Raw genomic sequence first — 26,547 nt, forward strand, 5'->3', positions numbered from 1 at the left:
TATCCTGTATTGAGCCCCAAGAACTAATGTGTATTTGAAGTATGTGTTGACAAAAATGCATTGGCTTGATTTTGAGGCACTGGGACACTGAGAATCCCTTCCATTGGTAGCCTGCTGCAAGGGCTTCGTGTTCTCACTGTTTAAATATTTAAGCCCAGTTTCTCCTTTGCATCTGTTTGGCTTTGGCTTCCAGTTACTAGTTCTGGATACATCCATCCCGCTGATTCAGAGAGCCTTAGAGCACAGTGGGGCTTTTTCCCCTGGACTGGTATTTAAACACTGTAATGCCACTTCTCAGTCTGCTTTTTGACAAGCTAAATAGATGGAACTTCTTAGATCTTCCACTGTAAGGGATTTCCTCCAGCCCATGAATTATTCTTGTCTTTCCTTTCTACATCTTGTCAAATTTTTCAGTATCTTGTAAAAATGTTCCTTTCAGAATTGAGTGTTCAAGCCCCAATGCCATGGACACGGTTCCCCTGCCCTTTGCCTTAAGTCTGCAGAGGATTGCGTTTGCCCTTTTCTCGCAGCATTATAACGGGAGCTCACAGTAGCTGCTTGTCTAGTGTGACCCCTAGATCATCCGAAGTCTCAGCTTTCCGTGATAGTGTTTCCCCCTTTCTACAGGTATGGTCTTACTTCTTATTTCCTAGATGCTTAACGTGAGGCTGCATCGAAGTCCAGTTTGTGTGAATGGACCTGGCTTACTGATGGACCAGGTTACTCGCCGCTTTCCCAGTTTTGTCACCCACAAACTGTATCAGTTGTTGTTTTTTACTTTCAGATCCAGGTTGAAAATGCTATATTGCATCTGACCTACACTAACTTGAAAAGCATCATTCAGTGCAACTTTTTATTAGCTTCTTTTTGAGACTTGCAGGCTAGGCATTTCTTAATCCTCTTAGTATGTGATAATGTACAGTAAATCTTTTTGACTTGTGGTGCTAGGTCAATGCCTTACAAAAATTTAAGTATGTTGCACCTATGCAGTCCCCTTTGTTAAACCAAATGTATAATGATGTCATCGAAGAATGAAATTAGGGTTTGGGTTTTTTCTTTTCTTTTTTCTACGAAATCTGTATTTCATAAAACCTTTGGGTTACAGGTTTTATTTTTCATTCACTAATTCTTCATCTCAACAGCTTTTCCATAATTTTGACATTGAGTCATTTCATTTGCCTTTTGGGAATACTGTCATGAGTGTCTTAAGGTATTTCTCTAATATTCCCAAGTTTAATTAAAATTGGAATCAATGGGCTAGAGAGCTTGTTAGTAAACTCTTTTAGGACTCCTGTTTCTTTGCTGACTTAAAAAATATACATCCCTAGCAGGTGTTGTCTAATCTCCTACTTTGATACTAAGGTACTAAGGATAGATGTTGCTATTTTCATATGACTGCCACATCCTGTTTCTTTCTGAATATGGAATTGGAAGTATTTGTTGACTGATTTCCCCTGTTCTGTGTCACTAGCATTTTCACCATTTTTATCTAGCATGGACCAGTACTATTAGTAAGATTTCTTTATTTTTTGTTTAAAGAAAGGAATGAAAGATTCAAAATCCCTTTCCTATTACCAGTAGTTTTGCTAGCCACAAAGCCTTCCTTAACAGTTTTCTCTATTTTATAATGTCTAATTTATGTCAGTTGCTGTCTGGCCTTCCCCTTTTCCGTGTGTTATGTTTCAGGTTTTGGTTTGGGTTTTTTTAATGTTTCTTCTTTCTCACAGACTTTCTCACTGAACCCAGGATGAGCTTTTACCAAAAGTTTTCCTCTTTCTTGATTGTGGAATTCGGGCTTTTTTGGCCACATAATAAATTTTTCTGACAGAAGAGTTTCATTCACATTTTTCTGCCTTATTTCTTTTTTCTCATGGACAACTCAGTTTATAGTTTTGCTCACCTTGGAAATTCGCACAGACTCAGCAGTTTATTACTGCTTGTGGCTCTCCTCTGCATGTCCATATTCCATATGAACAGGACAAAATTGCCAGTTTCACTCAAGTTATTATCTTGTCTTGTGTGCATCACCTTGAAGGCTGAAAAATTGATGTTTTGGGTGCAGTGTCTTGTATTAAGAAAGCTACAGTTTTAAAAGTTGGAAAGATGTTTTGCTGACTGCTTGAAATCCCTGGGGAATGGCTCACAAGCTAAAATTCCTTGCAGTGTTTTTTCATTTTACATGTTAAAGGTGCTTGAAATCACCTTTCCTGGTCCCTGGTTCGATGTGTTGTTTTCTAATGTCTGCTATCCTTCCCCTTCTTGGAATCTACTACCTAGCATGGGGATCCATATGTATTTAAGGCTGTACAATTCCTGCATTACCAGTTATTTCAGAGGTATTATTGCTTGTGTTTGTGCAGTTTGCTGCTGCTCCTATAGCTTTTACTGTTGCCCAGGAAGAAACTAATGATTTTTCACTGAGGGACTTTCCTATCAAGTTTCAGAAATGCCACTTTATCGCAGGCCTCTTTTTTTCTCATCAATGAGAATTTCTTACTTCTCTGTTTACCCAGAGTGCTGTTGCTGGTGTAGAAATAATTGAAGATACCTTACTCTCATTATCTTTGTCACTTATTTGAGTTTGGATTAGGTCTTCCTCTTTGGATTCCCAAGGCTGTTTAACATATTCAAAGTGCTTCAGGTGGTTTAAAAAGTATAGTTGCTACCTGCAGGACACAAAATGTAACATCTATACAAAATTTTTCCCTGTTGAGATGAAGCCTCAGGTTCCAGTCTGCAGCTTTTCAGCTTTGTGCACTCAAGCCAACAACAGTGCAATTATTTAACTCCCACTCACAAGAGTGGAAGATTCTCTAACAAGATCCCATGGTCCTACCTCTTCAGCTCCCTGAATTCTTTGACCCTGCATTTTCTTTGTGATGCCAATCCATTTGTTTCTCTATGTCTGTACCCAAGAAGACTTGACAATGACTCTGAAGTTCTGTATTAGGTTGCATCTTGTACCTTTGCTGGAAGGCGGTAGCACTTTTTCTTCTTGTCTTTTACTGAATTGGATGTCTGTTCTTAGCTCGATTTTGCAAATTATTGTTGCTTTAAAAGGAAACAACATGTAGGCTGGAAATCATTTAGAAGAGTCACCCACAAACAGTAACTAAATCTCAGCCATGACTAATGATAGTATTGCTGGTCTATAATTCAGTTAAATCTTCAAGAAAGATTTAAGATTTTCATAATTTAAAGCCTTATGGTTAATCAGCCATGTCCCTTATTAGAATTTTTTGTTGGTTATCACTGCCATCAAAACTGCCACTCTATTTTACTACTTTTTTTTTTTTTTTAAATCCATAGGGTCTTGTTATGCCTTTGTTCAGTACACTAAAGTCTTCTGCTGCAAGAAGTCTTTTTTCTTTTGTAATGAATTACAGACCATGATCAAGTCACTGTATTCATCTTTCCAAACAGCTAAATTAAACTGAGCTGGTTTAGGTGTCTCACAATAAGGCTTGGCTCCATCATGTAGTACTTATCTTTTGCCTTTCTTTTTCCTTTATGAATGACCAGGCTGTGTAGTGTGCAGTTACAAGTCTTGCTACATTAGGCCTAGACAGTTATCTTGCGCTACCAAACTGACATTGCCATAAAACGGTATGTAGTTCTTTTAATGAGATCTTTTTCTTTAAATTAAAACAAATAGCATTATGTTTCTTCTCTTAGCTGAGTGCAACCCGTATCAAATACACTGTGATTTTGCCAAATCAGTGTTAGGTTAACTGCCTTACAGCAACCTGGATGATCCCATTTACTTTTCAAATACTTTTTAAGTAAAAGTATTTGCTGGTCTTCTGGAACACATTCAGACCTCCCAAGTTGTTTGGAAAAGAAAGCCCATTGCTTCAGTCTGCTTGCCAGATAATTCTTTTAAAACTATTGATTGTCAGTTTCTAGCTATGCAACTTCTAGGATGTTTTATTTAATGGGTAGAACTAAACATCTTCCTAAATCTCATTGGCAATAGGTGATATTTTGTTACTTCACAGATTTGTCTACATCATCCAACTTTCTTCCTAATATAGAATATAATTATGAGATTCTGCTTGTCTTCTATATTTTTATTGATTATTTTATCATCTTTATATCAACTAAAGGATATATATCATGTTTAGGATTTTCTTCTAATATTTTGCAGGTAATGTACCTGAAAGCTGCCCAAGTTTACTAGTGCAGTTTCAGAACATAGAATGAAATTGCTCTGTACACTTCCTTAACTACAAGATAGGTACCTGTTCAATCGTCATTTCAGGTACAACAGATTAAATTTGTGTGCATGGTTTCTTGTTTCTGTATAGTAGAACACCAAAATACTAGAGAGATGTAGTAACTTGGTCCAACAAACATTTCGATTTCATGTAGTGTCTATGTAATGAATGAAAAAAAAAAAAAAAACCAACCTGCAAGAAAAGAAATCATGACACCAAAGAACTAGAGTCTATGCCTAGTTTTGCTGCTGAATTAGGGTATGTTTTTGGAACGCGGACACAGCTATAATCGGGGGCCTTTGGCATCCTCTTTCATTTGTAAAGCTGATTAACTGGGGGGGCAAGTGCTGCAGATCAATTGTTTGATGTTTGAGAGAATGAAGTGTGGGTACATCTAGTCTTTCCTGAAGAGAAGGAAATGCAGAGCAGGGACCTCTGAACTGAGGATGTTAAGGAGTGAGAAGAGCTGAATGTGTACCTCTACAGCAAAAAGGGAACCAAACAAGACTCTGAAGTTGTAGGCCTCCTGCTCGGGTATGCATAAGGATCCTTCTCAAGCACTGGCCTTCACCTTGTGGTCCTCAGACAACTTTTAAGAGGTAACTGTAAGGTAACTGAAAAGCTGGAGGCTTAAATTCGGTTATGCAGATGTTTACATTTCCAAGGGAAAATACACAGGCATCTGTAGATCAATAAAGGTTGAGAACCACTGCTCTAGACTACTTCAGTAGGCTGTTTAGCTTCCCTTTGCAAGATGCGTAGGCCTTCTGGGCAGTACGCCTGCTCATCAGTCAGGTCCTTCATCTAACTAGGAGGTATTTACCAGTTTAACGATAGGATGTAATGCAAGTAGCAAACTCCGGGGTGGGCGGGTGGTGTGTGATAACCATTGGGGTTAGCATATGTGGCTTTGTTACTACAATAGTTACCAGAGTATCAATATATGAGGCTGGGTGGGGGATAGACAGAAACACTCATGTACCTCTAGAGCATATTCCAGTTGGGGAAGCATCTTCCTGTAAAATCATCTGCACCCACGCTAGGACTTTACTTGCAGAAGTGTTTACTCTGAAAAATATTACACCTCTCACCAAATAACTACCGAGGTAACACTCCATCTGCAGGTGAGGATGCTTCTGGAACCCTGAGTGATGCACTTCTCCATGAACCTCAGTGCCTCGGCTTTCTAAAGAAAGCAAAAATAGAGACAGCAAACTTTTCTAGATCGAGCTCAGGAGTGGTTTTTGCTGGATTGGAAGAGTTGCTACTGCCGTGAGTCAGCACAGGTACACAAAACTGCCTCTCCCCTTTGTTTTCCAACTTCACAGTGGCAGTTAATGAAGATACAATTGTACACTTTAATAAGGTTTACCATTTAGATTTTGGGCAAGTGTCTCCTCTTTTCACTGTCTTTTGTATCAGCAGTGGCAACAAGTCCAGAAGGAGCTTGTCTTTCCATCTCAGTGGTCTAGTATTTTGACATCTCCCTAGCCTGGGCTTGGAGGATAAGATAGGATTCTCAGGTGGTCTGTTAACCAAATTGGCGATCTCTAAGGATGCCTGTTTCTTAACATCAGCTCCATTCAGCCTGGTAGCTCCAAGCAGGATGCATTTGGGGGATTCTGGATTAATACTGTGACAGGGTACAGGGAGCAGAATTTTATTTTTTTTTTGTAACAGCCACATCCTTCCCCTTAATTAAGAGTGTAAGGTGATTTATACAAGAATTTTGAAGTACTTTAAAAACAAACTGAGGCTTAACAATAATGTGCAGCTAACTGAAGCCAGCTGCTTCACATGGGAACTGAAAAGAATAAGAAATGTGTTTTGAATAATTAAAAATATGTCATAAATAACTTAAATTACTATAGGAATAGGACTGGAAAACACTGCAGGCTGCTGGAAGACTTAATCTGAGTGTAGCTATATAAATAAAGGCATGGTGTCTTAGAAGATCTTTGGGAGGAAGAGAAGAAACAACTCTGATCACTTCTCCTCATGGCCAGAATCTACCAGCACGCTGTCCTGAGCAATGACTGTTATTATACAGTCTATCAGGAAAAAACAGAACGAGGTAGGTGAGTGGGCAGGGGAAAGGCGGATGAAATATAACATTTGCCAAACCAACCCACTGCTTCCTCAACAGTATAGGATGCTAAATTAATGCTGACCTCTTGAATCCATGATCCTGAATATTATTATAGACCATAAGGATCAACAAAAATAAGGTAATTTTGTCTCAGTTCCTTTGTAATCGCACAGGTGACCTCACTCTCTTGACCTAGTGCAATATCATATCGTGTCAGGTGCAATCCCTAGCGAAGGACAGTCTGGGGAAGGGCTCCTGAACTTTGTAGGAAGAGGATCTCTTAACCTCGAGGTGACTTGTGGTATACGGTCACGGAAGAGGGTCTGGCAAGATGGAGAAAAGAGAGCACGGTCCCACGTTTAACTTCATTGCTTTGTTGGTTTGTTAGCGATGTTAAGTTTGTGCCACAACCATTTTACAGTAAAGAGCGTGTAGCACAGCAGCAGCTACTCGTCGCTGGCAAATTACAGGGCGAATGGAAAGACACGGTGCCGTAACAAACTAAACAGCACGTCTTCACCTACACTATCTGGCGGGAGTGCCCAGCCAGGCTGCTGAAAATTCTGTGAAGTCAGGAGAGACGAAGCCCGTTTCTTTTGGCGCGGAGATGAAGGCAGCAGGTATTTAACCCTCCCGCAGCTCAGGGACTCGGACCCAAGCAGCCCCGGGGCCTGCTCCCCCCGTGCCCTGCGGCCGGGGCCCTCCTCCAGCCGCCTCCTCCCCGCAACCAGCAGCGGAACGGCCCGCATCGATCCCTCAGGGCACCCTGCCTCCGTCAGCCCGGGGGCCGGTGCCGCTGAGGGACCTGAGGCGGCGGGCGGGCAGGAGAAGAGACAGCCCCGCCCGCCGCCCTCCTTCTCCGAGGACGCGGACGGCCCCCTCAGAGCCCAAAATGGCGGCAGGAAGCGGGAAGGCGGGCGGAAGCGGCTTCCGCAGCCTGGCAGCGCCACTTCCGGCTCCCGCCGGAAGCGCCCGTGTGTGCGGGGCCCAAGATGGCGGCGGGGATGTACCTGGAGCACTACCTGGATAGTAAGAGCCGACGGGGACGGGGGGCCGGCGCGGTCACGGACGGACCGACCGACCGTCGGCAGCTAGGGGCGGGTCCCCGCGGGGACCGAGCTCTGCCCGGGGACCGAGCTCTGCCCGGGGACCGACCGGTCCCCGGGGAACCCGCGGCCTGTTCCCAGCCTCTCGGGCGGCAGCCTTGCCCGCTTGTCCCCCGGCCCGGCCGTGAGGGGTCCCGTCGCCGCCCGGTCCTGGGGCCGTGCTGGGAGGCCCCGTCCGCCGCGTAGAAGGCGTCTCGGGGCCGTTTAGAAACGGCGGTGGCGGCGGTCTGCGGTGGAGCGCCAGTAACGGGCTGACCCTCCGCCGTGGGATCTCCTGCCGGGAGCCCGGCTCCCGGCCGGTTGTCCCCGGGAGAAGGAGGCCGGTGCTGGTCCAGCCGCCTTTGGGGAGCGGCAGCTTGGCTGTCGGTGGCTTTCCCGGGATGAACGGTGGGGCTGGTAAAATAAAGCTGGAGATGACTTTTTGTATCTGTAGGGAGGTGGTTTCGATAGCTTCCTTTGCTGTCGTTTTACAAATGCGGTCCTGTTTTGCTGGTCGAAGAAGAGCTCTGTAAATACTAACGGAGCTGGTAACGTTATCGGAACCCTCCTATGATATTGGCCTGCCTTAAGGTGCTTATAACTTGGTCAAACTCTGCCCTTCGGGGATAAGACTTTCAATGTGTGTTTTACCCCTGCGTGCTTAAAACAGCCAAGTAGACTAATCAGAAGGGTTGTTTTTGAAAGAATGTACTAATGAGTTAAGATGTAGTAAGCTGTTCTTTTGTGAATGCTCTCTTCGTGTGTTCCTTTTGATCTGGTGTCAGCACTAGAGGCGGGGGAGCATGTTGATGGGGTGGTGTGTTTAAAGCATGGTAGTTCTGGTAACATGTCTTTTACTTCACTATACCTGGCCGAGTTAAATCTCATGGTCTCTGTTTGCATATGCTTGGAAACATTGGAGCTTGGTTCTTCAGCAGTTTTGCTGCACTAGGTTTCCTCCAGCACAGAGCTGATAAGGTGTTGATATGGAGACAAGGGGTCTCATTCCTCGTGTCTGCAGTGCTCCTTTTGTCAGTAGGAAAGGAAACCTCTTGTGAATTAAATTAACAAAGTTCAAGAACCATAATAAATTTCAGCGAAAGCTGGAAAGAAGCTGGAAGTGAACTGGCAAGGATCTAGGAGCTGTGAGGAAGGACGATGCAAAAGCCAGGAAGAAGAGTTGGATGAGGAGGCAGGTTGTTAGAGAGGAGCAAGGATTGCTGAGCAAAGATGTATGTTCTGCTCTTCTCATTCCGTTGTGGGAGACTGCAGTTGACTGAGGCTCCTCAGCAAAGATGGCCGAGAGTTGGGAGGATGGGGGCTAGACAAGAGGAGAAAGAAGCAGATGGACAAGGAGTAAGTGCATGGGGAAGGATGCAGGGTTTTCCTACTGGGAGAGCACAAGTGTATTTTGCGTAAGAGCTGCAGTGTGAAGATGAAGGAGTGAAAGACTGGGATTTGCAGATGGTAGGCAAAGATGAGAAAGATGCAGTACTGAGTGTGGAAAGGTATGGTAGATACTAAGTTGGAGAGAAAGGAAGCTGTACAAGAGCTTGGTGGCTAGAGAGTGCTCCCACCAAAGTCAGACACTTCTGGATCTTGTTGTCACTGTCAGCTAAAATCAATGAAACTCCTCTGTTCCCCTCTAGTACAAGTGTGCAGAGAAAATGACAAACTCTTTATTTTCTCTCTCAGCTGAGGTGTGTGGTCCAATTAGACATTCTCATCCTGTTGAAGGTAGATATTAATATGGTGGTGTAGACTGTCATTTTTAAGGTATCTTGCTTAAAAAAAAGTAATGTGCACAATCTAAAAGTACTTAAATCTGGCTACAAAGTTGTTAGGAAGAACAAAGCAATCTTGGCTGTGATGGTTTAGCCTTTTGTGCATACTCTGAGAGCTCTTACAGCCTTCTTCAATTTTGTCTGGTGTCCTGTATAGTATATGCAACATTACTTCCCTTTGTTAGCTAATTGTAAGACAGTTGCTGTGCTTAATCTAGAATTTCTTTCAGAAAAGCACATCATATGAATTGTAATACTTACAGTCAAAGAGCATCCATCTCAGTCTTCGGTAAGTTAGTTTGCTGATAGGCTTTCCTGTCTTGGTTTTGTGACTTTTGTCTGTGGTTAATTTTCACAGTTCCAATATTTAGTCATTGCACCTATAATACCTCTTACCTGCCATGTTGAAGTGTCCCCTTATTAAAAGTTTCTTCCCTCTGTAGATTGTAATTGATTAAATCTTAACCTTCTTTCTGGTAACTTAGCAAAAAAAAAAAAAAAAGCCCTGTGATAACATATTTTTCAATTTTCTCATTACCCATATTGTTCTTCTCTAAGCCTGCTCTAATCTTTTGACATCCTACTTGAACTTCTGACTCTCTGAAAATGCATACAGTCCTTTAGTAACCAGTCTTCTTCATGGTACTAACTAAAGAAGTCAGGTTATCGTTCTTGTGTTGGGTGTGCCCTTATCCCTGTTTGCCATTGCATTTCAGCTGGGAGCTCATATTCAGGTAACTCTCTACCATGATACTGATATGATACAGTCTTTCTGTTTCTTAGAAATACGGTCCGGCATCCTTTATCCATCACTTATATTGCTCATTCCTAAATGTATTACACTCTGTAAGACCTGGTGGAGAGTATCAGTTTGCCATCAGGTTGTCTCTTGCTGTCCCAGTGGTCTGTTCCTTCTGCTCTCATTCTTCCAGTCTGCATCTCACTTCCAAGTGACTAACTTTTCTTTTGTTGGATCGAGAACGGCTTCTGTGCGATTTGCATGAGTGGTGCAGCCACTGCTGATAGTTCTCTATATTGCATTCTAAAGCCTTATGTAGCCGTTAAAGTACTTTTAATATATCTTGTGTTTGCTTTTTCCTTATTCTAGCTTGTTACACAAGATACTTTCTGATACTACACCGAGTATTTGGTGCAAGTTGTAGTTTAATCACTTCAAAAAATTATTTTCACTAATGAAGTGTATACTCTTACCAAAAAATGTCCAGTCCGGCAAGTTTAACACTTAATCTATATTTTCACCCTCATTTAATTCTTTGAGATTATCTCAGATCAGCTATTCCATTTCTGTTCATGCCTGACAGCATTCAGTTTTCCCCTCACTCCTTCCTCCCCCCCGCTTTTTTTTTTTTAACATTATTTCAGTATTTTAAAAACATTCAGTTCATTTTTGAAGTAGTTCACTAATGTTCCAAAACTTCCTGAAAATTTATACAAATAAATAGTCCAGAAGCTTTGGTCAGCTGTTTTAAAAATGTCTAATATTTACATTTGCTTCTTGGAATGGAATTCTTTTCATATTATAGTGCTAATGCAGACACGGTTTTCAGTTGAATTTTTTTTTTCCTCCCACAGAGATTCTCTTTCATATGGTTTACTGGCTGGATCTGCTCAGGGAATGAATGAGGAGTGTGTGATGAAAGAGGGCAGTTGTTTGTAGGACCTCTTCATGTCTTTGAAGAAAGGAAGGTGTATAATGAATTAAGTGAAGATTGTAGGAAGAAAAAAGGTGGCCTCATGTTTGAGGCAGTTGAATACCACTCTGACAAAGTGAATTTGATGTTTCTGTTTATTTTGGGGGTCGCACTTTTTACAGGTTCTCCTTGCACAGATTGTGCTTTCCTCAAATAATGAGTAAAAATTTGTAGTCAGAGGAGCAGATGTGCAGAACGCTCATAGCTGTAAAGGAAGTCTGCTTTGAACAGATAATTCTGAAAAGTCAGGCTATGTAGCATTTTTAGACATTTCAAGAGATGTGTTTGTAATTAGCTGGTCTTCTTGGCTTTAATCTCTTTGCCTCAGTAAATCTCTTGACCTTCATTTTATTGGTAAGGGAAGTGGGCTACTCCACAGCAGCATTGTGAAGAAGCATTCTAATGTCACAGTAATGAACACCCTGAAAAGCTGATTACCAAGTCAATTTTTCAGATCGGGTTTTGGGTCGTTATGTGTGACTCTGTATTGAGCAAAGAGAAGAAAATAAAACTTTGAATCACTGCTCAGTCACTGGGAATGAGAAACGCATTGTATCAAAATCTCATGCGGTTAGGTAATTAAAAACTGTGTGTTAAAATGCACGAGCAGTCTGACAAAGCTATGCATACAGCCTCAGTTGTTTTGCTTCATGAATTTTCAGTCCTCTGCTTTGGACATCTAAAGTTCTTTTCCAGGAGATTTTTGTGGAATAGCCAAGTTAACAACAGTTCTCTTAGTAAGAAGTGTCAGGCAGCTTCTTAGGTCTGGTATTTCAGTAGCTTTCAAGTCCTTGCTGTAATTTGAAACTGGGTTTAGACCTAAGATTAGACATGCCCTTGCCTTTGCTCTAAGCTGTTAACTGGAAAGCATATCTGTCTGAAATGTGTTATGCTCCTAGCAGATGTTTTTGCAGCAGAAAAATACGCACGTTCCTTCTGTGCTGAACGTCCTGACAGAGGAACTCCATATCTTGTCTACTGATCACCTTCCTTCTTTCATCCAACTGAAGCTGCCCCTTCAATGACTACTGAGCCAAAGGATTCGGGGAAGGGGAAGAAGAGGAATATTTCTTGTTCCAGTTCTCTTCTTCCCAAGTGTTCTACTTTGAGCATGGCTCTTTCCTCAGTTCTCTCCAGTGGCTGAAGTTAAGCATGAAAAGATTTCCATCTCTTCAAATACTGTCCTCCTCCTGGTCTCTCAACCATTTTATGCCTGCTTCTGAGGGGAGAGAGCAAGATACTGAAGTGCTTTCCCTCATGCCAAGAAAGCCGTGCAGCTTTAGTAGGGAAAAAACTACAGGTGCAAAGGAGTTAGAGATGTAGCAAGGAATGGGGGAAGAATAAGAAGGAAGAAAACATAGTGTTTTGCGATGAGAACATTGAATGTGCATGAAGACTCATTAGAGGAGTTTGTGCTTGCTCAAACTTGAGTTACTGTGCTTGGCTCAGTATTTGCACTTGTACTGGGTTAGAAATACTGTAGTGGAGGCTTTGAGGGGGAGAAAGGAAGGGTGACTAATACAGATTTTCCAGCAGATGAGATGCAAACACTGAGTCTTCTTCATGTTTGGAATTTTCGAGAGGATTGCAGAGCTTCTTTGCAATAGGCATCATTGAAGTACACGTATTTAGAAAACAGTCCCAAATAGTTTTCTACAAGTATCTGTTTATATGTGAATGTGCCATGAGTGTAGGGATTGTCTTTATAGTAGAGGGAACTGCTGGGCAACCACGTGTATTTTCTACCGTCAGTGCTTCCCTGTTTACCCACCTAGTGGGTATCAGAATAAAGTAAGTATACTTAGTGACAACACGCAAATTTATCTTTTATGGCAACGGAACCAAGGCATGTGCCTCTCCTCAACTCTCTGGTGCCTGAATTTATTATGAAATGGCCTCTCTGCTCACCTACCTATGCTTTACTGGTGAGGACATGTCTGCCCTGTTGCTCAGCTGGCTGAGGTGAATGGAAGGGTCATGTTTGCGGGTGTGCTTTCTGAAGCAATCAGACAGCACCTTCCCTGCTGGTTCTTGCTATCACTGTCCACTGTGTATGTTCCTGCCTGGACTGATGAAGCTGTTGCTTTATTTGTCTTGCTGAATGGGGAGCACACGTTGTTCCATTTGGGAAGTGTGTGCCAGACTGGAAGGAAGTTCGGATTTCCATGTGGTTGAACTGGTCTGTTACTGAATAAATGTCAGCATAAAATGTTGGCAAGGAATGGTAACAAAACAATAAAAAGTGTTTCCATCTTCCCCCACCCCAGACCTCTGAGGAACTAGATTCTGCCAACATTTGGTCTAAATTAGACCTAAACGCTTGGGAGACTCATCAGCAGAGGGCTAGTAACCTTGGTGATCTTGAGAGGTAGAAGGATGTCACTGGCCTGTCTACTCAGATGGCTGCTTGATATTAATTCCATTGTCTTGGAAGCCACCAGTCAGGACCTGTTCCAGGAGCAGACACTAGGACATATCTGCCTCAGTGAAGAGGATGATGGAGACAACAGACTTAGATGAGGAGTCTTCAGCTGGTAAGTTAACATGGTACTGGTGTAGTTGTTTTCTTTTGGGTTTTTCCCCTTTTTTATACTGATTAGGGAGGCATGAAGTTTCCTTTTCTCCTTCTATTTGCATATGTCAGTAGGCACATAGAGTTGCACCAGTTGAGGGTTTGTCAATACTAGAAAACTTATGCCAGCATAAACACAGAGCAATGGAAGCAGCATATGCCCTCTTGAAAGTCATCTTTCTCCTACAACTGACATGAGAATGTCCTTTCGTTCCTTGATAACATTAGCTAACCCAGTAAAATAGGATTATTCTTTTGGAATAGCTACATCTGTCTGGATTTTCCTCTGTATAGTTTCATCAAATGAGGGTATGATGTGTATTGACATCTTAATACTCTGAGAGGGCATGGGTGTGATGTCAGAACTTGCTGTAGGCTAGCCCATGATTTCTTCTCAGTCCTGGCTGCATTCCACATTCCCCAGCAGTTCTTTTATCTCTCACTTTACCTACCATGATTACTCTTATCCTGTCCCCAATGTAGCATGCAGCCATACCCTCCTGTTCTTGCCTCTAAAGTTTCTCATGTCATACTTCAGATACACAAATCTCTTAAAAAATTATTTCTATATTCAGTGCCATTTTAGTGTAGCGAAAGATGCCTTTCACCTCACTGGGACTTTGGATTAGTTGCATCTGTGATGCAGCACACGTGATCTGTGGAAAATTACAACAGATCTCATGCAGGGGAGAGAATTTGGTGATTCATAGGCATCATTTGTTCCTGTGTGATAGCTGCTGGCACAGCCCACACTAAGCTAATACATTTATTATTATTAATGACCAGTTCATTTAGAATTGATTTTGTTGTTGACCAGTATTTTTATCAGAGTTGATACAAGATGGCTTTACAAGACAAAGCATACTGCATTTTCTCCACATTTCTTCACTTACCCAACAGCAAATCTGGTGTGACCTTTTTGGCAAACAGCCCTGTGATCTCTTTGGTGGTGGTCCCTGCCTTTGAAGACCTGTGACAGGCTCAAAATGCCTGGAGTGGTGCGAGTATCATTTGATATGTCTGTCTTCCAAGTTGTCATGGTTTAACCTCAGCCAGCAACTAAGCACCACACAGCTGCTCGCTCACTCCCCACCCACCCAGTGGGATGGGGGAGAAAATCAGAAAATAAAGCCAGTTTAATAGGACAGAAAGGAAGAAAATAATGATGATGATGATGATAATAATAATAATATGACAAGAATAAAAGAATTGGAATATACAAAACAAGTGATGCATGATGCAATTGCTCACCACTCACCAACCAATGCCCAGTTAGTCCCCGAGCAGCGATCCGCCCCCGCCAGCCAGCTCCCCCCAGTTTATATACTGGGCATGACATCACGTGGTATGGAATATTCCTCTGGCCAGTTTGGGTCAGCTGCCCTGGCTGTGTCCCCTCCCAACTTCTTGTGCCTCTCCAGCCTTCTTGCTGGCTGGGCATGAGGAGCTGAAAAATCCTTGACTTGGTATAAACACTGCTTAGCAACAACTGAAAACTTCAGTGTGTTATCAACATTCGTCTGGTATTAAATCCAAAACACACTGTACCAGCTACTAAGAAGAAAATTAACTCTATCCCAGCTGAAACCTGGACACAAGTCCTCCAAGCTTCTGAAATCAGGGTTGATCTTTAATGCAGCAATAAAGATCCCTTTTCTGAGACTTAACTACATTGCCTACTATCTTGGCTGTGGATGCTGTAGCACTGAACTAATGTAATAAGAAGACAAAAAGAGCCCTCCCTCCCCAAGAAAAGGGTCCACTCTTCAGGGGAGTATTAGGTTTCTGTGGCTGTTACATTGACTGTCGTTGCTGACTGATGTCTGTTTCTTTGGACAGTACCTGAAGTAGATGTGCCTGGGTGGACTAGTGTGCAGTGCACTGGCCCAGGGCTTGGGGGTATATGACGTGGGCACAGAATTTCTGGGTGCCTGCGGCTAAATCAGCCTACCACGCACCCGAGTACCCCATTTGTAAAAATGTAGGTAGTATTATCCCTTACAGAGCTGTTGTGAGGATAATGTTACAGGTTAGGATGCATATAATGCAGTAGGGCTGAGCCATATAGGAATAGAGAGAAAGGTATATATTATGCTCATGCACCAATTTCAATAAACTGTGTAGGAAGATAAATAATTAGCTGAGAACAAAGGACTGAGTAGAAGCAGCAGTTTAAAAGGGTTATACCCTCTAAAAGGAGGGATGGAGGGTTATAAAAGACATCCTTCCCCCTAATAAGGAAGCGCCTGAAGACTGCTGTATGTCAGTTGTCCTGCAGTATACTTCAAATGCTACAGAATTATGAGAATCATGGAGTACCAAAAAGTCCTATGCACTTCCCCTGTAAGATCCCAGCCAATTTCCTATCTCAGGGAGCAAGGAACTTACCCTCTGATCGTGGCAGTCCCTGGCACAAGCAGGATTTTTTTTTTAATTACCTTCAGCAATGTGATGTTTAAAGTGTTTGCTGAAATCTGTACCGTTCAATAAAGCAACCATGGTTAAGTTTCAAAATGTATTTTCACTTTTTTTTTAATAAATTTAAACATGCATCTGAACATGGTAGGTGAACATTTTTCTCAGGAAAGGCAGCGTGTGTTTGTATGGTGCTTGGTGCAATGGATCTCCTTCTAGGAATTTGGACATTGTTACAGTAGCTGAAGTTTAGATATCAGTTGCCTACACTTGGCACCCCACATGTGTTTCTAAAAAGAAATAAATAAAATTATAATAATTGGAGGGGAAGAAAGGTGGTGATGGATTCTGACTTTCGGAGAGTGAGAGTGCATGGTTCTTAAGGGACAAGACGGCATGATTGTGGGAAGGAATTAAAAGGGAAGAGGAGAATAGAAGAGATGAAAGAAGAAGGGATAAGAATTGAGGAAAGGAAAGACGAAGGTAGGTAGACTTTTAACTTGTGATAAGAAATGAAAACAAGGTAAGAAGAGGAAGCGGTGGGAAAACCTTAATGAGAGACCTGTGCCGATGATTTCCAGGGTGATGGTACTGTGACAGGAACAAATGGGGCACGGTGGGGCTGCACATGGCTCTGAGTGGATCTGTGCAGATGGACACAGTTGTGTTAATGCCAGCCCATGCTTTGGGCCAAGCTGCTGGCCTTGCTAGCACTTTCTTCACTGTACATCTTCACCATCCTCCTCTTCCTCTCTTTCTGCTATGCCATTTGTGTCAAAAGAGGCCCTTGCTTTTTCCTTGTTTTTCAGTCAGACTACTGCCTGTCTGGGACAGAGTGACTGCCATTCACTGCCCTCTTCTCTAGTGTTCGAGGATGCTTCTAGGGTGTTTTTTCTTTACTATGGTCCATTTCAGAATCTGAGAATTATTTGGGTATTTTACAACAGATAGCATTTCATTGTGAAAAGTTTAGGTGCATCTTACAGTAAGAAGAAAGAGCAAGTGAAGTATAAAGGAAAAAAGAGAAATTCAGGAGGAAACGAAGTTACATAAATAACATGAACATTTTTAGAAAGACTGAGGGAAAGTGTGTTGTGTTGGTAGGAATGAGGAAATGGAAACTTAAATCTTAGATATTTTTTTTTTTTTTTTTAAACGGGACTCTCAGGGTGGTGATGTCTGATAGCCAGCATAGCACAGGCCAAGCAATTTCAGCAGGTGTTCTGACTACTGCAATAAATTCTGTGATCCAAAGCATCACTTTTGTTTAAGGGTACGCCAGAGTTTTTGAGTTAAGCTGCAGATAGTAGAAAACTTCCCCATAGTTAGATTAAACTACATACCATACAAATAGTTGGTTGCTCAGTTAAAATTTGCTTAGCTGCAGCTTTATCTGTTATGTATTCTTGCCAAACTCTCTCTGGGTCATAATTTGTAATGGTGTACTCAGCTTCTTTCCACTTTCAGTTGAATAGATAAAGCATCTTTATAACAGTTCTGATTATAAAGTCATTGTACTGTCACTTGTTTCATTTTCTTCCGATTTATTAACAAAGCAATTGGAGAATGTTGGTCCGATAATAGATTTGCAGAGTGAAACATTTTGCTGGGGTTTTAAGAAATTATTTTGCTGGTTTTAGCAGGGAAGGAATTCAAACGACAGGGGCTTGTCTCGTCAGTCCCGGTGGAAACCTGCCCAGCTAATGAGCCTCTGGAAGATCATTGCTCATACGTGCTTGACTGGTAAACAATTTGCCGATCGTGTCTGTGCTGAGCATCTGCTAGGCCAGCGCCAGAGCTGGATAACGCTTCTCCCTGCGCTGCCGGGAGCAGGGAGCTCCGCACGTGCGGAGGCAGGTAACGAGGCAGGCGAGCTGCTGACCTGGCTGAGGGGCTGGCATTGAGGGGAGGAGGCACTGGGAAGAGAGACCTTCCGAAGGATAGATGGCACGGGCTGAAAAGGTGAGACCAGGCACGTAGAGGCAAAGGGAAGAGAGAGGCTTTCCAGAGCAGGGCACGCGCTGGCATTAGCGGTAGTGGCAGATTTTTACAGTAACGGCTGTAAAAACTAGAGCACAGTTCCTTTCAGGTTCTGTAGCAGAAGCAAACTCCCGCCCGAGTTTCTCCTGCTGCGAGAACATTGCCATGAAATGTGGCCGTAACCTCGTGTGGGGTTGTTCTGCCCAGAGAATAGCATCCTACTGGTTTTTGTGCTAGCTCAGGTACTCACTCTATCTAAAGGTTTCTAGCCCTGCTGAGGCAAAACTGACTGTACCCGGTGGATTTTGTGCTTTTACCGACTTTCCTTTTTAGAAGAGAAAAAGAAAGTACGTTAATCTTTTTTTAAAACTACAAAGTCAAGAATTTAGAAGTCGAGATCTTCCAGGATTAGGAAACTTGGTGTAAATTTGACATATTGTGTGCAGTGCAAGAACAGATACTATTTTCCTCTGGAGGATACCTGTCTTTATCTTCTGCAGGCAATGCTTTGGAGAGGAATGAAAAGTAGCGTGCTGCAGTATGACCTGTGTTTCATTTGCTGTATAAATTGAAAGGTTTGGATTTGACAAGGCTGGGGATTGCAGGAAGGAAAAAGGCATGGTCTTGAGATTCCCAAGCTGGATTTCATCCCTGCCCTAAGTTCCCTTTGTAAGCAACGATAATTTTCAGCAATGTGTCCCGGTTGTCTTCTGACATGCTTTTTTGAGCCGTAGGGATGTAATCTGGTAGTCGGCTGCTTGAACCTTGTGTGAAGTCCGTCATGCTGGACAAACATGGAAGTATCAAATTCAGGAATGTGCAGGCAGCCTTAATTTTGCCACTTACTCATTTTTTGAGAATTTGATTTTGCCCTGTTAACTGTCCTTGAATGCAGGGGGGCGATGTGTGTGTGCTGTGTGATTATGTATCTAGGTACTCAAGGACACCTACCATCTGAGCATTTCTCAGATACTTAAATTAGAAACAGCAACAGAAATCTATTGAAGCAATAGCTTGGTTACTTATAAGGGTTCTGTATGTAACTTCCTATATTCTGTTTGTGAAAAAAAAAAAAAAAAGTTAAAGGAACAGCACCAGAGCACAGTAAGGCCCACAGTTGTTTTTACCTCTTATAGGAATTAATTTCATGGCCCGTGTGTAGTACTTGTTAAAAGCTGCCTCTTGCACACAGGCCTTCCCTGCTGGCTGGTTGCTTTTCAGGGAAATGTCTCTGCTGTAGAAACATGTGGCACTGAAAAGAGAGGCTGCTGCCGGGACTCATGTGTTAGACAGTTTTGATTTTGGGTAGGCACACCTTCATTTACACTCCTGTGTGTTGGAGAGTGGGTTCAGGAAGCAGACATGCTTATGGTGTGTTTCTGAAGAGCTTTTCTACCCACCCTTTTTTTTAAACCTGCAAGAGAGATATATTTTTTTATAAGGTATAAAGGTGGACTTCAGGTTAATGCAGTGACACTAGATCTCAGTTTGATTAGACAGGCATGGAAAAATGAGAATTGTTTTTATCAGCTTTGTCAGTTGAGCATCTGGTGATGCCTAGGGGGTGAGTAGCATAGTGCATTGAAAATTAATTGACTATCAACTTCACATTGCTCATTCAGAGCCCTACAAATGTTTATTATTCATGATGTATAGCATCCTTCCAGGTGTTGGCCAGACCACACTGAGATTACGGTGCAGAAGGCAGAACAAGGAACACGTGACGGGGGTTAAGACTGCTGTTGACTGCTTGCTGTCCTGTCTCAGACTTGCTCTTTGGCTCTGCACAAAGCGTCTCCTGTCCTTTATATGCAAAATGGATGCAGTAAAACAGACTCACTTTTCAGTGAATTAGCATTTGATCAAATTTAATTTTTACATCCTTGTATAGAAGTAACTAAATGGCATTATTTACCAGCTGTTGTACTATTTTTTCATTACTGAATGGAGTTCTTGGATGGATATGTTGTATTATAATGACTGACTTTATTACAAATTTTGGTTTTCTGCTTTCTTAATGTAGGCCTTTCTGCATGGCAGCAGTTTTCTGTTAACTAGTATGTATTATAGAACTATGCTTCTGGATTAAATATATCGCGTTTTTATAGTCTGTCTCCTTTGGAGTTGACAACAAATGGAAGCACGTTGATGTGCACCAGGAAAGGGCGTTGGGAATCGCTGGAGTGGTGTTACCGGTTAGCTTTGTTCCTGCCTTGGCATCGTGGACAGGAGCCTGACTTCTCCATGTATCCTCCTTTCCCTGCAGGTATTGAGAACCTGCCGTTTGAATTGCAGAGAAACTTCCAGCTCATGCGAGATCTGGATCAGAGGACGGAAGGTGAGGATTAAAGATGGTTTTGTTGACGAGACAGGAAGGATGCAGCTTGACCAGCTTTTCTTTCCTTTGCCTTTATCGCGGGGATCTCGGGACAGGGGAGGAAGCTCTGATCCTTCAGTCTCTCTTAATGGAGGGCACTGTAGTGTGTGTGTATATGTATGTGTGTTTATGTATTTAATGGTAAACTTGTTTCAGACCTCAAGTCAGAGATCGATAAGTTGGCCACGGAGTATATCAGCAATGCGCGGACTTTGTCTTCGGAGGAGAAACTGGGGCTTCTCAAGCAAATCCAGGAGGCCTATGGGAAATGCAAGGAGTTTGGCGACGACAAGGTTCAGCTGGCTATGCAGACCTACGAGATGGTATGAAGGGAAGTGTCTAGTGCTTATCGCATGAAAGGCTGTACTAAAGCCCCCAGTTTTGGAAGGCCCCGATCCCTCTTTTTAGGCCTTATCCACTCTTGCTTCTCAGCGCGCAAGCCCCGTGCCCTCTCCTCTTTGCCCTCTTGGGCTCTGTTCTGTGGTAACTCCTGGTCACTGTCATCTTTGCAGGTTGATAAGCACATCCGTCGGCTGGACACAGACCTCGCTCGCTTTGAAGCAGACCTGAAGGAGAAGCAGATAGAGTCGAGTGACTATGACAGTTCTTCCAGCAAGGGCAAGAAGAGTGAGTACCACCACTGGGCTGCAGATTGATACAGGAGGCAGCCAAGTGACTATGGAAGTGGTGGGGATGAAGGCAGGCACTGGAGTGGTACAGATCAAAGACTGTTACGCTGGAATCTGAAGGACAGGTAAAAAGATGGTGACCTGGGCTCTTCTTGTGTGAGCATATTCAAGGCCGCTAGATAAAATTAAGATGGGGTGCATGGCCCAAAGCCAATATACACTCCGAAGTAGGAGTGTATTTTAGTGCTGGAGAGGTTGTTACTATCAGGTGTCTGTTTTGATGGGGTGGCAGATGCAACACCTTTTTCTCTTCTTACCAGAGGGCCGAGCCCAAAAAGAGAAGAAAGCTGCCCGTGCTCGTTCGAAAGGGAAGAACTCTGATGAGGAGGCACCAAAAACTGCCCAGAAGAAGCTGAAGCTTGTCCGCACGTAAGTGTTTACGAGATTTGTGGGAATGAGGAGCAGCACTACAAATCAGACCAAGGGAGGCCTAGCCGGGCTTCCCTGCGAAGGATCTGATCCCCACGCAGCCTAGATGGTGTCCCCCCTGTCCCTTCTTGGGAAGCAAGGGGAAGGAGACCTTTTAATTCTTTCAGGGGAGTGTGGCATGAAGGGGAAAGCAGGTCACTTCAGTGGGGTGTATGTGCTTAAAAAAAAGAGGGGCAGCTGTCTCTGGCAAACAAGGGCATTGTCTTGGGAGACACGAAGGGACTTGAAGCCAGTTATTTTGCTGACCTACTTTATTCCTGTCCTGCAGTAGCACAGAGTATGGGATGCCTTCGGTCACCTTTGGAAACGTGCACCCTTCGGATGTATTGGATATGCCCGTGGACCCCAATGAGCCTACTTACTGCCTCTGCCACCAGGTCTCCTATGGGGAGATGATTGGCTGCGACAACCCAGATGTAAGAGCCTGCACTTGATGAAAATGGGGGAGAAGGGAGTGGAGGGAGCCTTGGTACGGAAATTCTTGTCCTGCTTGGGTGGGGCCTGATATAGCAAGCAGTGACAAGAAGGCGGCTTACCTCCAATAGTTTGGAAGGGCAGAGGGGTGGCTTGCTAGGGCCTGTTAAGTGCATCGTTCTTCAGGGTTTTCCTTAAAATGACAGGTTGTTTTCTTGCCCCCACAGTTAGCAAGGGAGGAGGGGAGTTCTCCTTGCTAACAATGTGTAGGTTGGGTGTGAGTCTGCATTCCCTGATCGCTGCTAGGGATTTAGGAGTTTGTGATCAAATGTTGGGAAACTCCGGTAGCCCAGAAGCAATGATTTCAAAAGAAAGCTGCTCTTCAACTGACTGCTCTCCATCCCAACAGTGTTCCATTGAATGGTTTCATTTTGCCTGCGTGGGTCTGACAACAAAACCGAGAGGAAAATGGTGAGTGAACAAGCAACCTGGAGGGCCCATTGGTCTTTGGAAAAGGGAGGTCCCGGGTGGCAGAAGGGAGAGTACTGTATATACACACTTGGAAGACCTCTTAAAAAAGAAAATTTGAATTAAGGCTTTGTCTGGGACCTTGGAAAAGGTCTGTTGGGACTGTATGTTCGAGGTTCATGTCAGGCCCTAAATGCTGGCTTTTTGCTTGCCTTTCTACCAGGTTCTGCCCTCGCTGTTCCCAGGAGAGGAAGAAGAAGTAAAATCCCGTGAGCCCTCAGTACTGCTGCAGGAGCTCTCTTCCCCCTGCCAGGGCCTCGTCCCAGCTCCCCCAGCCCTTGGGGCCTTGGCTGGGGGGAGTCTTGCCCTGTTTGTGGTTTGGGCCATCCCTGGAATGGTGTGTACCCTCACAGCGGTTCCTGTGTGTTCTGTGTCCCTGGTTGCTTCCGAATCCCTAAGGGAGGCCCTCTCTGTGTACTATTCCAAACAGGTCTCTGAACCTCAAAGGGAATGAATGAGGGCACCAGGGTAGCCACCAGATTCCCAGGGATTCAGGTAGCCCCTGATTTTCCTTGGCTTTCCCTCAGCCTCCTCAGAGTTCATTGCCTACTCTCTGCTTAGAGAACAAGGCTATGGGATGGGGGAAGGAAAGGAGGTAAGTCTTCAGCATTTTAGGTCTTTGATTTTCCTGGATCTTGTTCAGGAGAGAGGGAGTAACCAGGCCACTTCTTAATCTAGTGGGCTGGTTGAGAGACTGAAAACCTAATGTACTCCCTATCTTTAACCATTCCACTACTGGCATTGAGTGGCCTCTTTTGTTGGGGAGAGGAGGAGGAGGGAGTGTTTAGAGCTAGCTTTGTCTCTCTTATTCCTGGGGTAAACCTGCTGGTCTGGGAAGCACATTGTATGAAGGAGGAAGAATTTCTGACCACATGGGGAGAAATGGCTTGATCTAGCCTGTCTTCCGGCTCCAAATTCTGCCTTCCTTTTGTGCGGTGGTGCTTCTCCATTATGTTGATGATGGGAAGTTTGGGGATTCCGATCCCGCTTGTATAATACGGAATTAAATAAAGTTCATTGAAACAAATACTCTGTTTGCCTTGCTGTCACCGCCAAAGTAAACTGCGGCAATTGGTCTCTTTAGTTATTCTTTCTCTCTCGGCTCTGCTTTTATTCTAAATGGTGAATGTGGTACAGCTTTTTCTTCTAGCAATTTTAAGGAGTGTTAGTAAGTGACGTTCTGCCTAAGTCAGACTTGAAAGTGTACCTGACATACTTGCAAAAGGTTACTAAGCTTTCTAGTTGCTGTGAAAAATATCTGCCCCTTCAGTCGTGCCCCCACAAGAGAGTGGACATTTGTTCACATTTTCATTGGATCATTTACTACATCCGTTGTCTTCTCTTAAATGAGGAGAGGTGGAGGTTATAGAAGGCCAGCCCTCACTGTGGCTGTTGGGCAGCTCAGCTGAGAAAATCAGCCGCCAGGACAAACCACGTGCATCCAAGAATGTGGATAGGTTTTCCAGCTATCCTGATAACTTGCTTCCCAGTGAGTCACTTTCACCTTGGATCACCTTGTTGCCAGAAACTCCAGCTGCTGTTACTAAGATAATGTTAGGCTCCAAAACAGTTACTGAAGATGTGTCTCTCTTTGTAGTGTCTGCAGGTAACTGTGAAGAGATGATCCATACTGAAGCTCCCCTTTATCAATTCCATTGGCATGGCCTGGAGATTAATGAGCTTGAGTCTCTTCTTCCTGTTTGTTCTCTGCTATTCAGGAGGGTTTAAGCTTTTCACCTGAAACTTGGAATGTTTTCCTCACACAAATGACTTGCATGAGGATCAGTGGAGCATTTTTGTTTTTGTAGTCCTGAAGCCAAAGCTCTTCTAGGGCATCATTATTAAAACCATTCAGAGGACTCTAGGTGAAGAGCAATGCTACTCTCAGCTCGTAATTGCACAGGGACCCTGTCAAAGCCATCAGCTTAGAAGCTGGTGTTAAGTTTTCTGTTCCAAGTGAGCTAGCATTGAGTCAGTCTTTGCTTTTGCTTCGAGAAGGGGTGCTCGGTTTCCCATTTTGCACAGAAAAAAATAGAGGTAAGTTCTTACCCAGGCTGTGGCTTGCATGGTTTGTGGTACCACTGCCACGGTCTGAATCTCAATCCCCAGATTGTCTTAAACCATTTTCGTGGGGCTTCCCTCCTTAAACAGAGAGGAAATAAATCCTGGAAGGTGTCGGCTGTGTGTGTGTGGTACAGTCTTCGTAGTGGGAGATGCTGTGCCATCATCCAGTGCCTGAGAAGGCTGTGGCAGGAGAACAAATTTCTTCAGCTGGGGTTTATCCAGATGGCAGCTGGGTGCTCAGCTAACAGAACAAATGGAGGATGTGGTTTGAACTTGAAAATGGGCTTTGGGCAAAGCGACGAAGGATGCAAACGCTCCTTTAAGTGGTTTGGTTTTGATGGGATAGGACACTGGATTGTAACGACCAGCATTGGCAGCAAGCTTTCTAGGAACTGTGGGCTAGAGAGGGGTTTGAAGTGGTGGCCCTGTAATGAAGCTACTGCTGATGAAGGATAATAAGTAGCTTATAAATGCATGTGGTGTAATGTGAAAGAAGTGTGAGCGGGCAGGGGTGTGTTGCACACCAAACCAGGAAAGAAGATGGCCTGTTAGTGTTCAGGTGCTGCTTACTGCGCAGCAGTAACTCTGTTCAGGGTAGCTCTGGTTTGGGAAACACAAATCTCGGGTCTTCTGCGGTCGGCGTAGGACGCTGAGAAGGGGAGGGAGACCGGAATACTCCTGGTTGTAGACTAAAGCTTGGCCGCAGGGTTACCATTGTGCCTCTTGGCACACCAAGAATTGGAGCAGTCTGACGAGGTTATGCAAAACACAGGAGAAACACCTGGGCGGGTTCCGATTCGGTGCCAGAAAACGGCGGGCAGTGCTAGGTGGGCATCTCCACTTGCCGTTCCGCCGTTGCGTCCTGCTTCTGTCCGACGAAGGGGTGTTCAGCCGGCAGCGTGGAGCACGCCGGGGGCATTCGCTGCAGCTGAGGGGATCCTCCGACTTGTATCTTTTTGCCGTCATTCTGTCGGTGTACAAATAGCAAATTAATGGTCCTTAATCCCTGTTGCAAGAAAGGCTTGGTATAAGTGGTTCTAACAGGTTTAAGCAGGACTAGCCCGGTTTGAGGTAAGTGAATAGTGAACAGTTAGTTGTTTGGGTTTTTTTTAAACTGAGTTTATCCATAAGAAATGTGTTCAGTAAGCTGACTTGGTGTTTCATGCTTACTGGACAGCAAAAACAGTCTGCATTCTGGGTCTTTAAAAATGTATGTAAAACTGAATTAAGTAAGTCAAAGTTAAAAATCACTTGGGTTTTGGGGTGGGGTTTTTTGTTTTTTTTTAAAAGATCACTCTTAATAGTTACCTGTATCACTGTACTGATAATGGGATCTGAAAAGGAAGAGGGAACTTAGACAAAAATAGGGATAAAACCTGAGAATTTTTAAATGGCTTACAAGTATAAATGCAAATGAAAGGACATTAAAAACTAACCTTGGAAGAGAGGGAATAAGGACAGTAACTGTGCAATATTTAATCACCAAAGGAGGAAAATAAAAGAAACAGTAGAAGCTAGAAATTACAAAGTACAAAAATGAAGCCAGCGGGAACAAAGCCTATAAGCGACAAGGCTAGAAACATAAGCAGCTTTTTTTAGAATGCCTTTTGTTTTTGATATAATTGAGCATGGCACATGTCCATTACCAACTGCAGATAGCAGAATTGTTTGTAATGAGAGGAGGGGGAAGTGTTCTGTAAATATTTATTCTGTGTTGGTGCTGGTGTCATATGGGGATGATGTACTTCCTAGGCAAACAGTAAGGAGGATTTTAAATAGCATCTATTGGGGCGAAGGCTTTTTTGATCAGCAGCCTTCAGTAAATGGTGTTTGTCGTCCTGTGAAAGCCACCCGAAGGCGTCTGTGGTCTGCTCTCTGTCAGGCTCTGGACTGCTAGGGAAAGCCTACAAGGCTGGAAAAAAGCCAGCTCTGTGCTGGTCCTTAACGATGTCAGGAAGGCTGCCGTAGCAGTCCAGATGTGAAATACTGAAACAGCAGAGAAGTAAATTGCTTCTCTCTAAACCTAGCAAGAAATCCAGGGCAACAAAATAAAATCAGTTTGACTGGAAGTAGCAGAAAAAGGTCAGTCAAAAATGACTTTTTTTTTTTTTTTTTTTTTTTTTTTTTTTGTAAAGATCACTGTTAATAGTTACCTGTATTACTGTAGTGGTAATGGGATCTGAAAATTTTAC

At 43.5% G+C, this 26,547-nt stretch overlaps 2 protein-coding genes across 6 annotated transcripts in view; both read left to right on the plus strand.

The window, feature by feature from the left end:
* Nucleotides 1-7,241: 7,241 nt before the first annotated feature.
* ING4 (inhibitor of growth family member 4) lies at nucleotides 7,242-23,318 on the plus strand. 4 transcript variants are annotated; one of them, XR_003924318.2, is made up of 10 exons: nucleotides 7,264-7,335; nucleotides 13,155-13,421; nucleotides 20,121-20,192; nucleotides 20,388-20,554; nucleotides 20,744-20,858; nucleotides 21,181-21,289; nucleotides 21,618-21,765; nucleotides 22,173-22,234; nucleotides 22,455-22,628; nucleotides 22,722-23,318. XR_003924318.2 is itself a non-coding variant. In XM_030020459.2 (9 exons), the coding sequence occupies exons 2-9, from the start codon at nucleotides 13,382-13,384 to the stop codon at nucleotides 22,492-22,494; spliced, it is 753 nt and encodes a 250-aa protein (XP_029876319.1). In that variant the 5' UTR covers nucleotides 7,264-7,335; nucleotides 13,155-13,381; the 3' UTR covers nucleotides 22,495-23,318. The 4 variants fall into 4 exon arrangements, 3 of the variants coding, with proteins under 3 accessions (XP_029876321.1, XP_029876319.1, XP_029876320.1); XM_030020459.2 differs by having other exon boundaries at nucleotides 22,455-23,318; XM_030020460.2 differs by having other exon boundaries at nucleotides 7,289-7,335; nucleotides 13,321-13,421; nucleotides 22,455-23,318.
* NOP2 (NOP2 nucleolar protein) overlaps nucleotides 14,989-26,547 on the plus strand; it is a 96,781-nt gene continuing 85,222 nt past the window's right edge. For both annotated transcript variants that reach the window (XM_030020452.2, XM_030020454.2), the window contains exon 1: nucleotides 14,989-17,727. The gene's annotated coding sequence lies outside the window, so the exon portion shown is untranslated. The remainder of the gene's footprint in view (nucleotides 17,728-26,547) is intronic.

The sequence above is a fragment of the Aquila chrysaetos genome, chromosome 7 (assembly GCF_900496995.4).
Source record: "Aquila chrysaetos chrysaetos chromosome 7, bAquChr1.4, whole genome shotgun sequence".
Taxonomy (NCBI): domain Eukaryota; kingdom Metazoa; phylum Chordata; class Aves; order Accipitriformes; family Accipitridae; genus Aquila; species Aquila chrysaetos.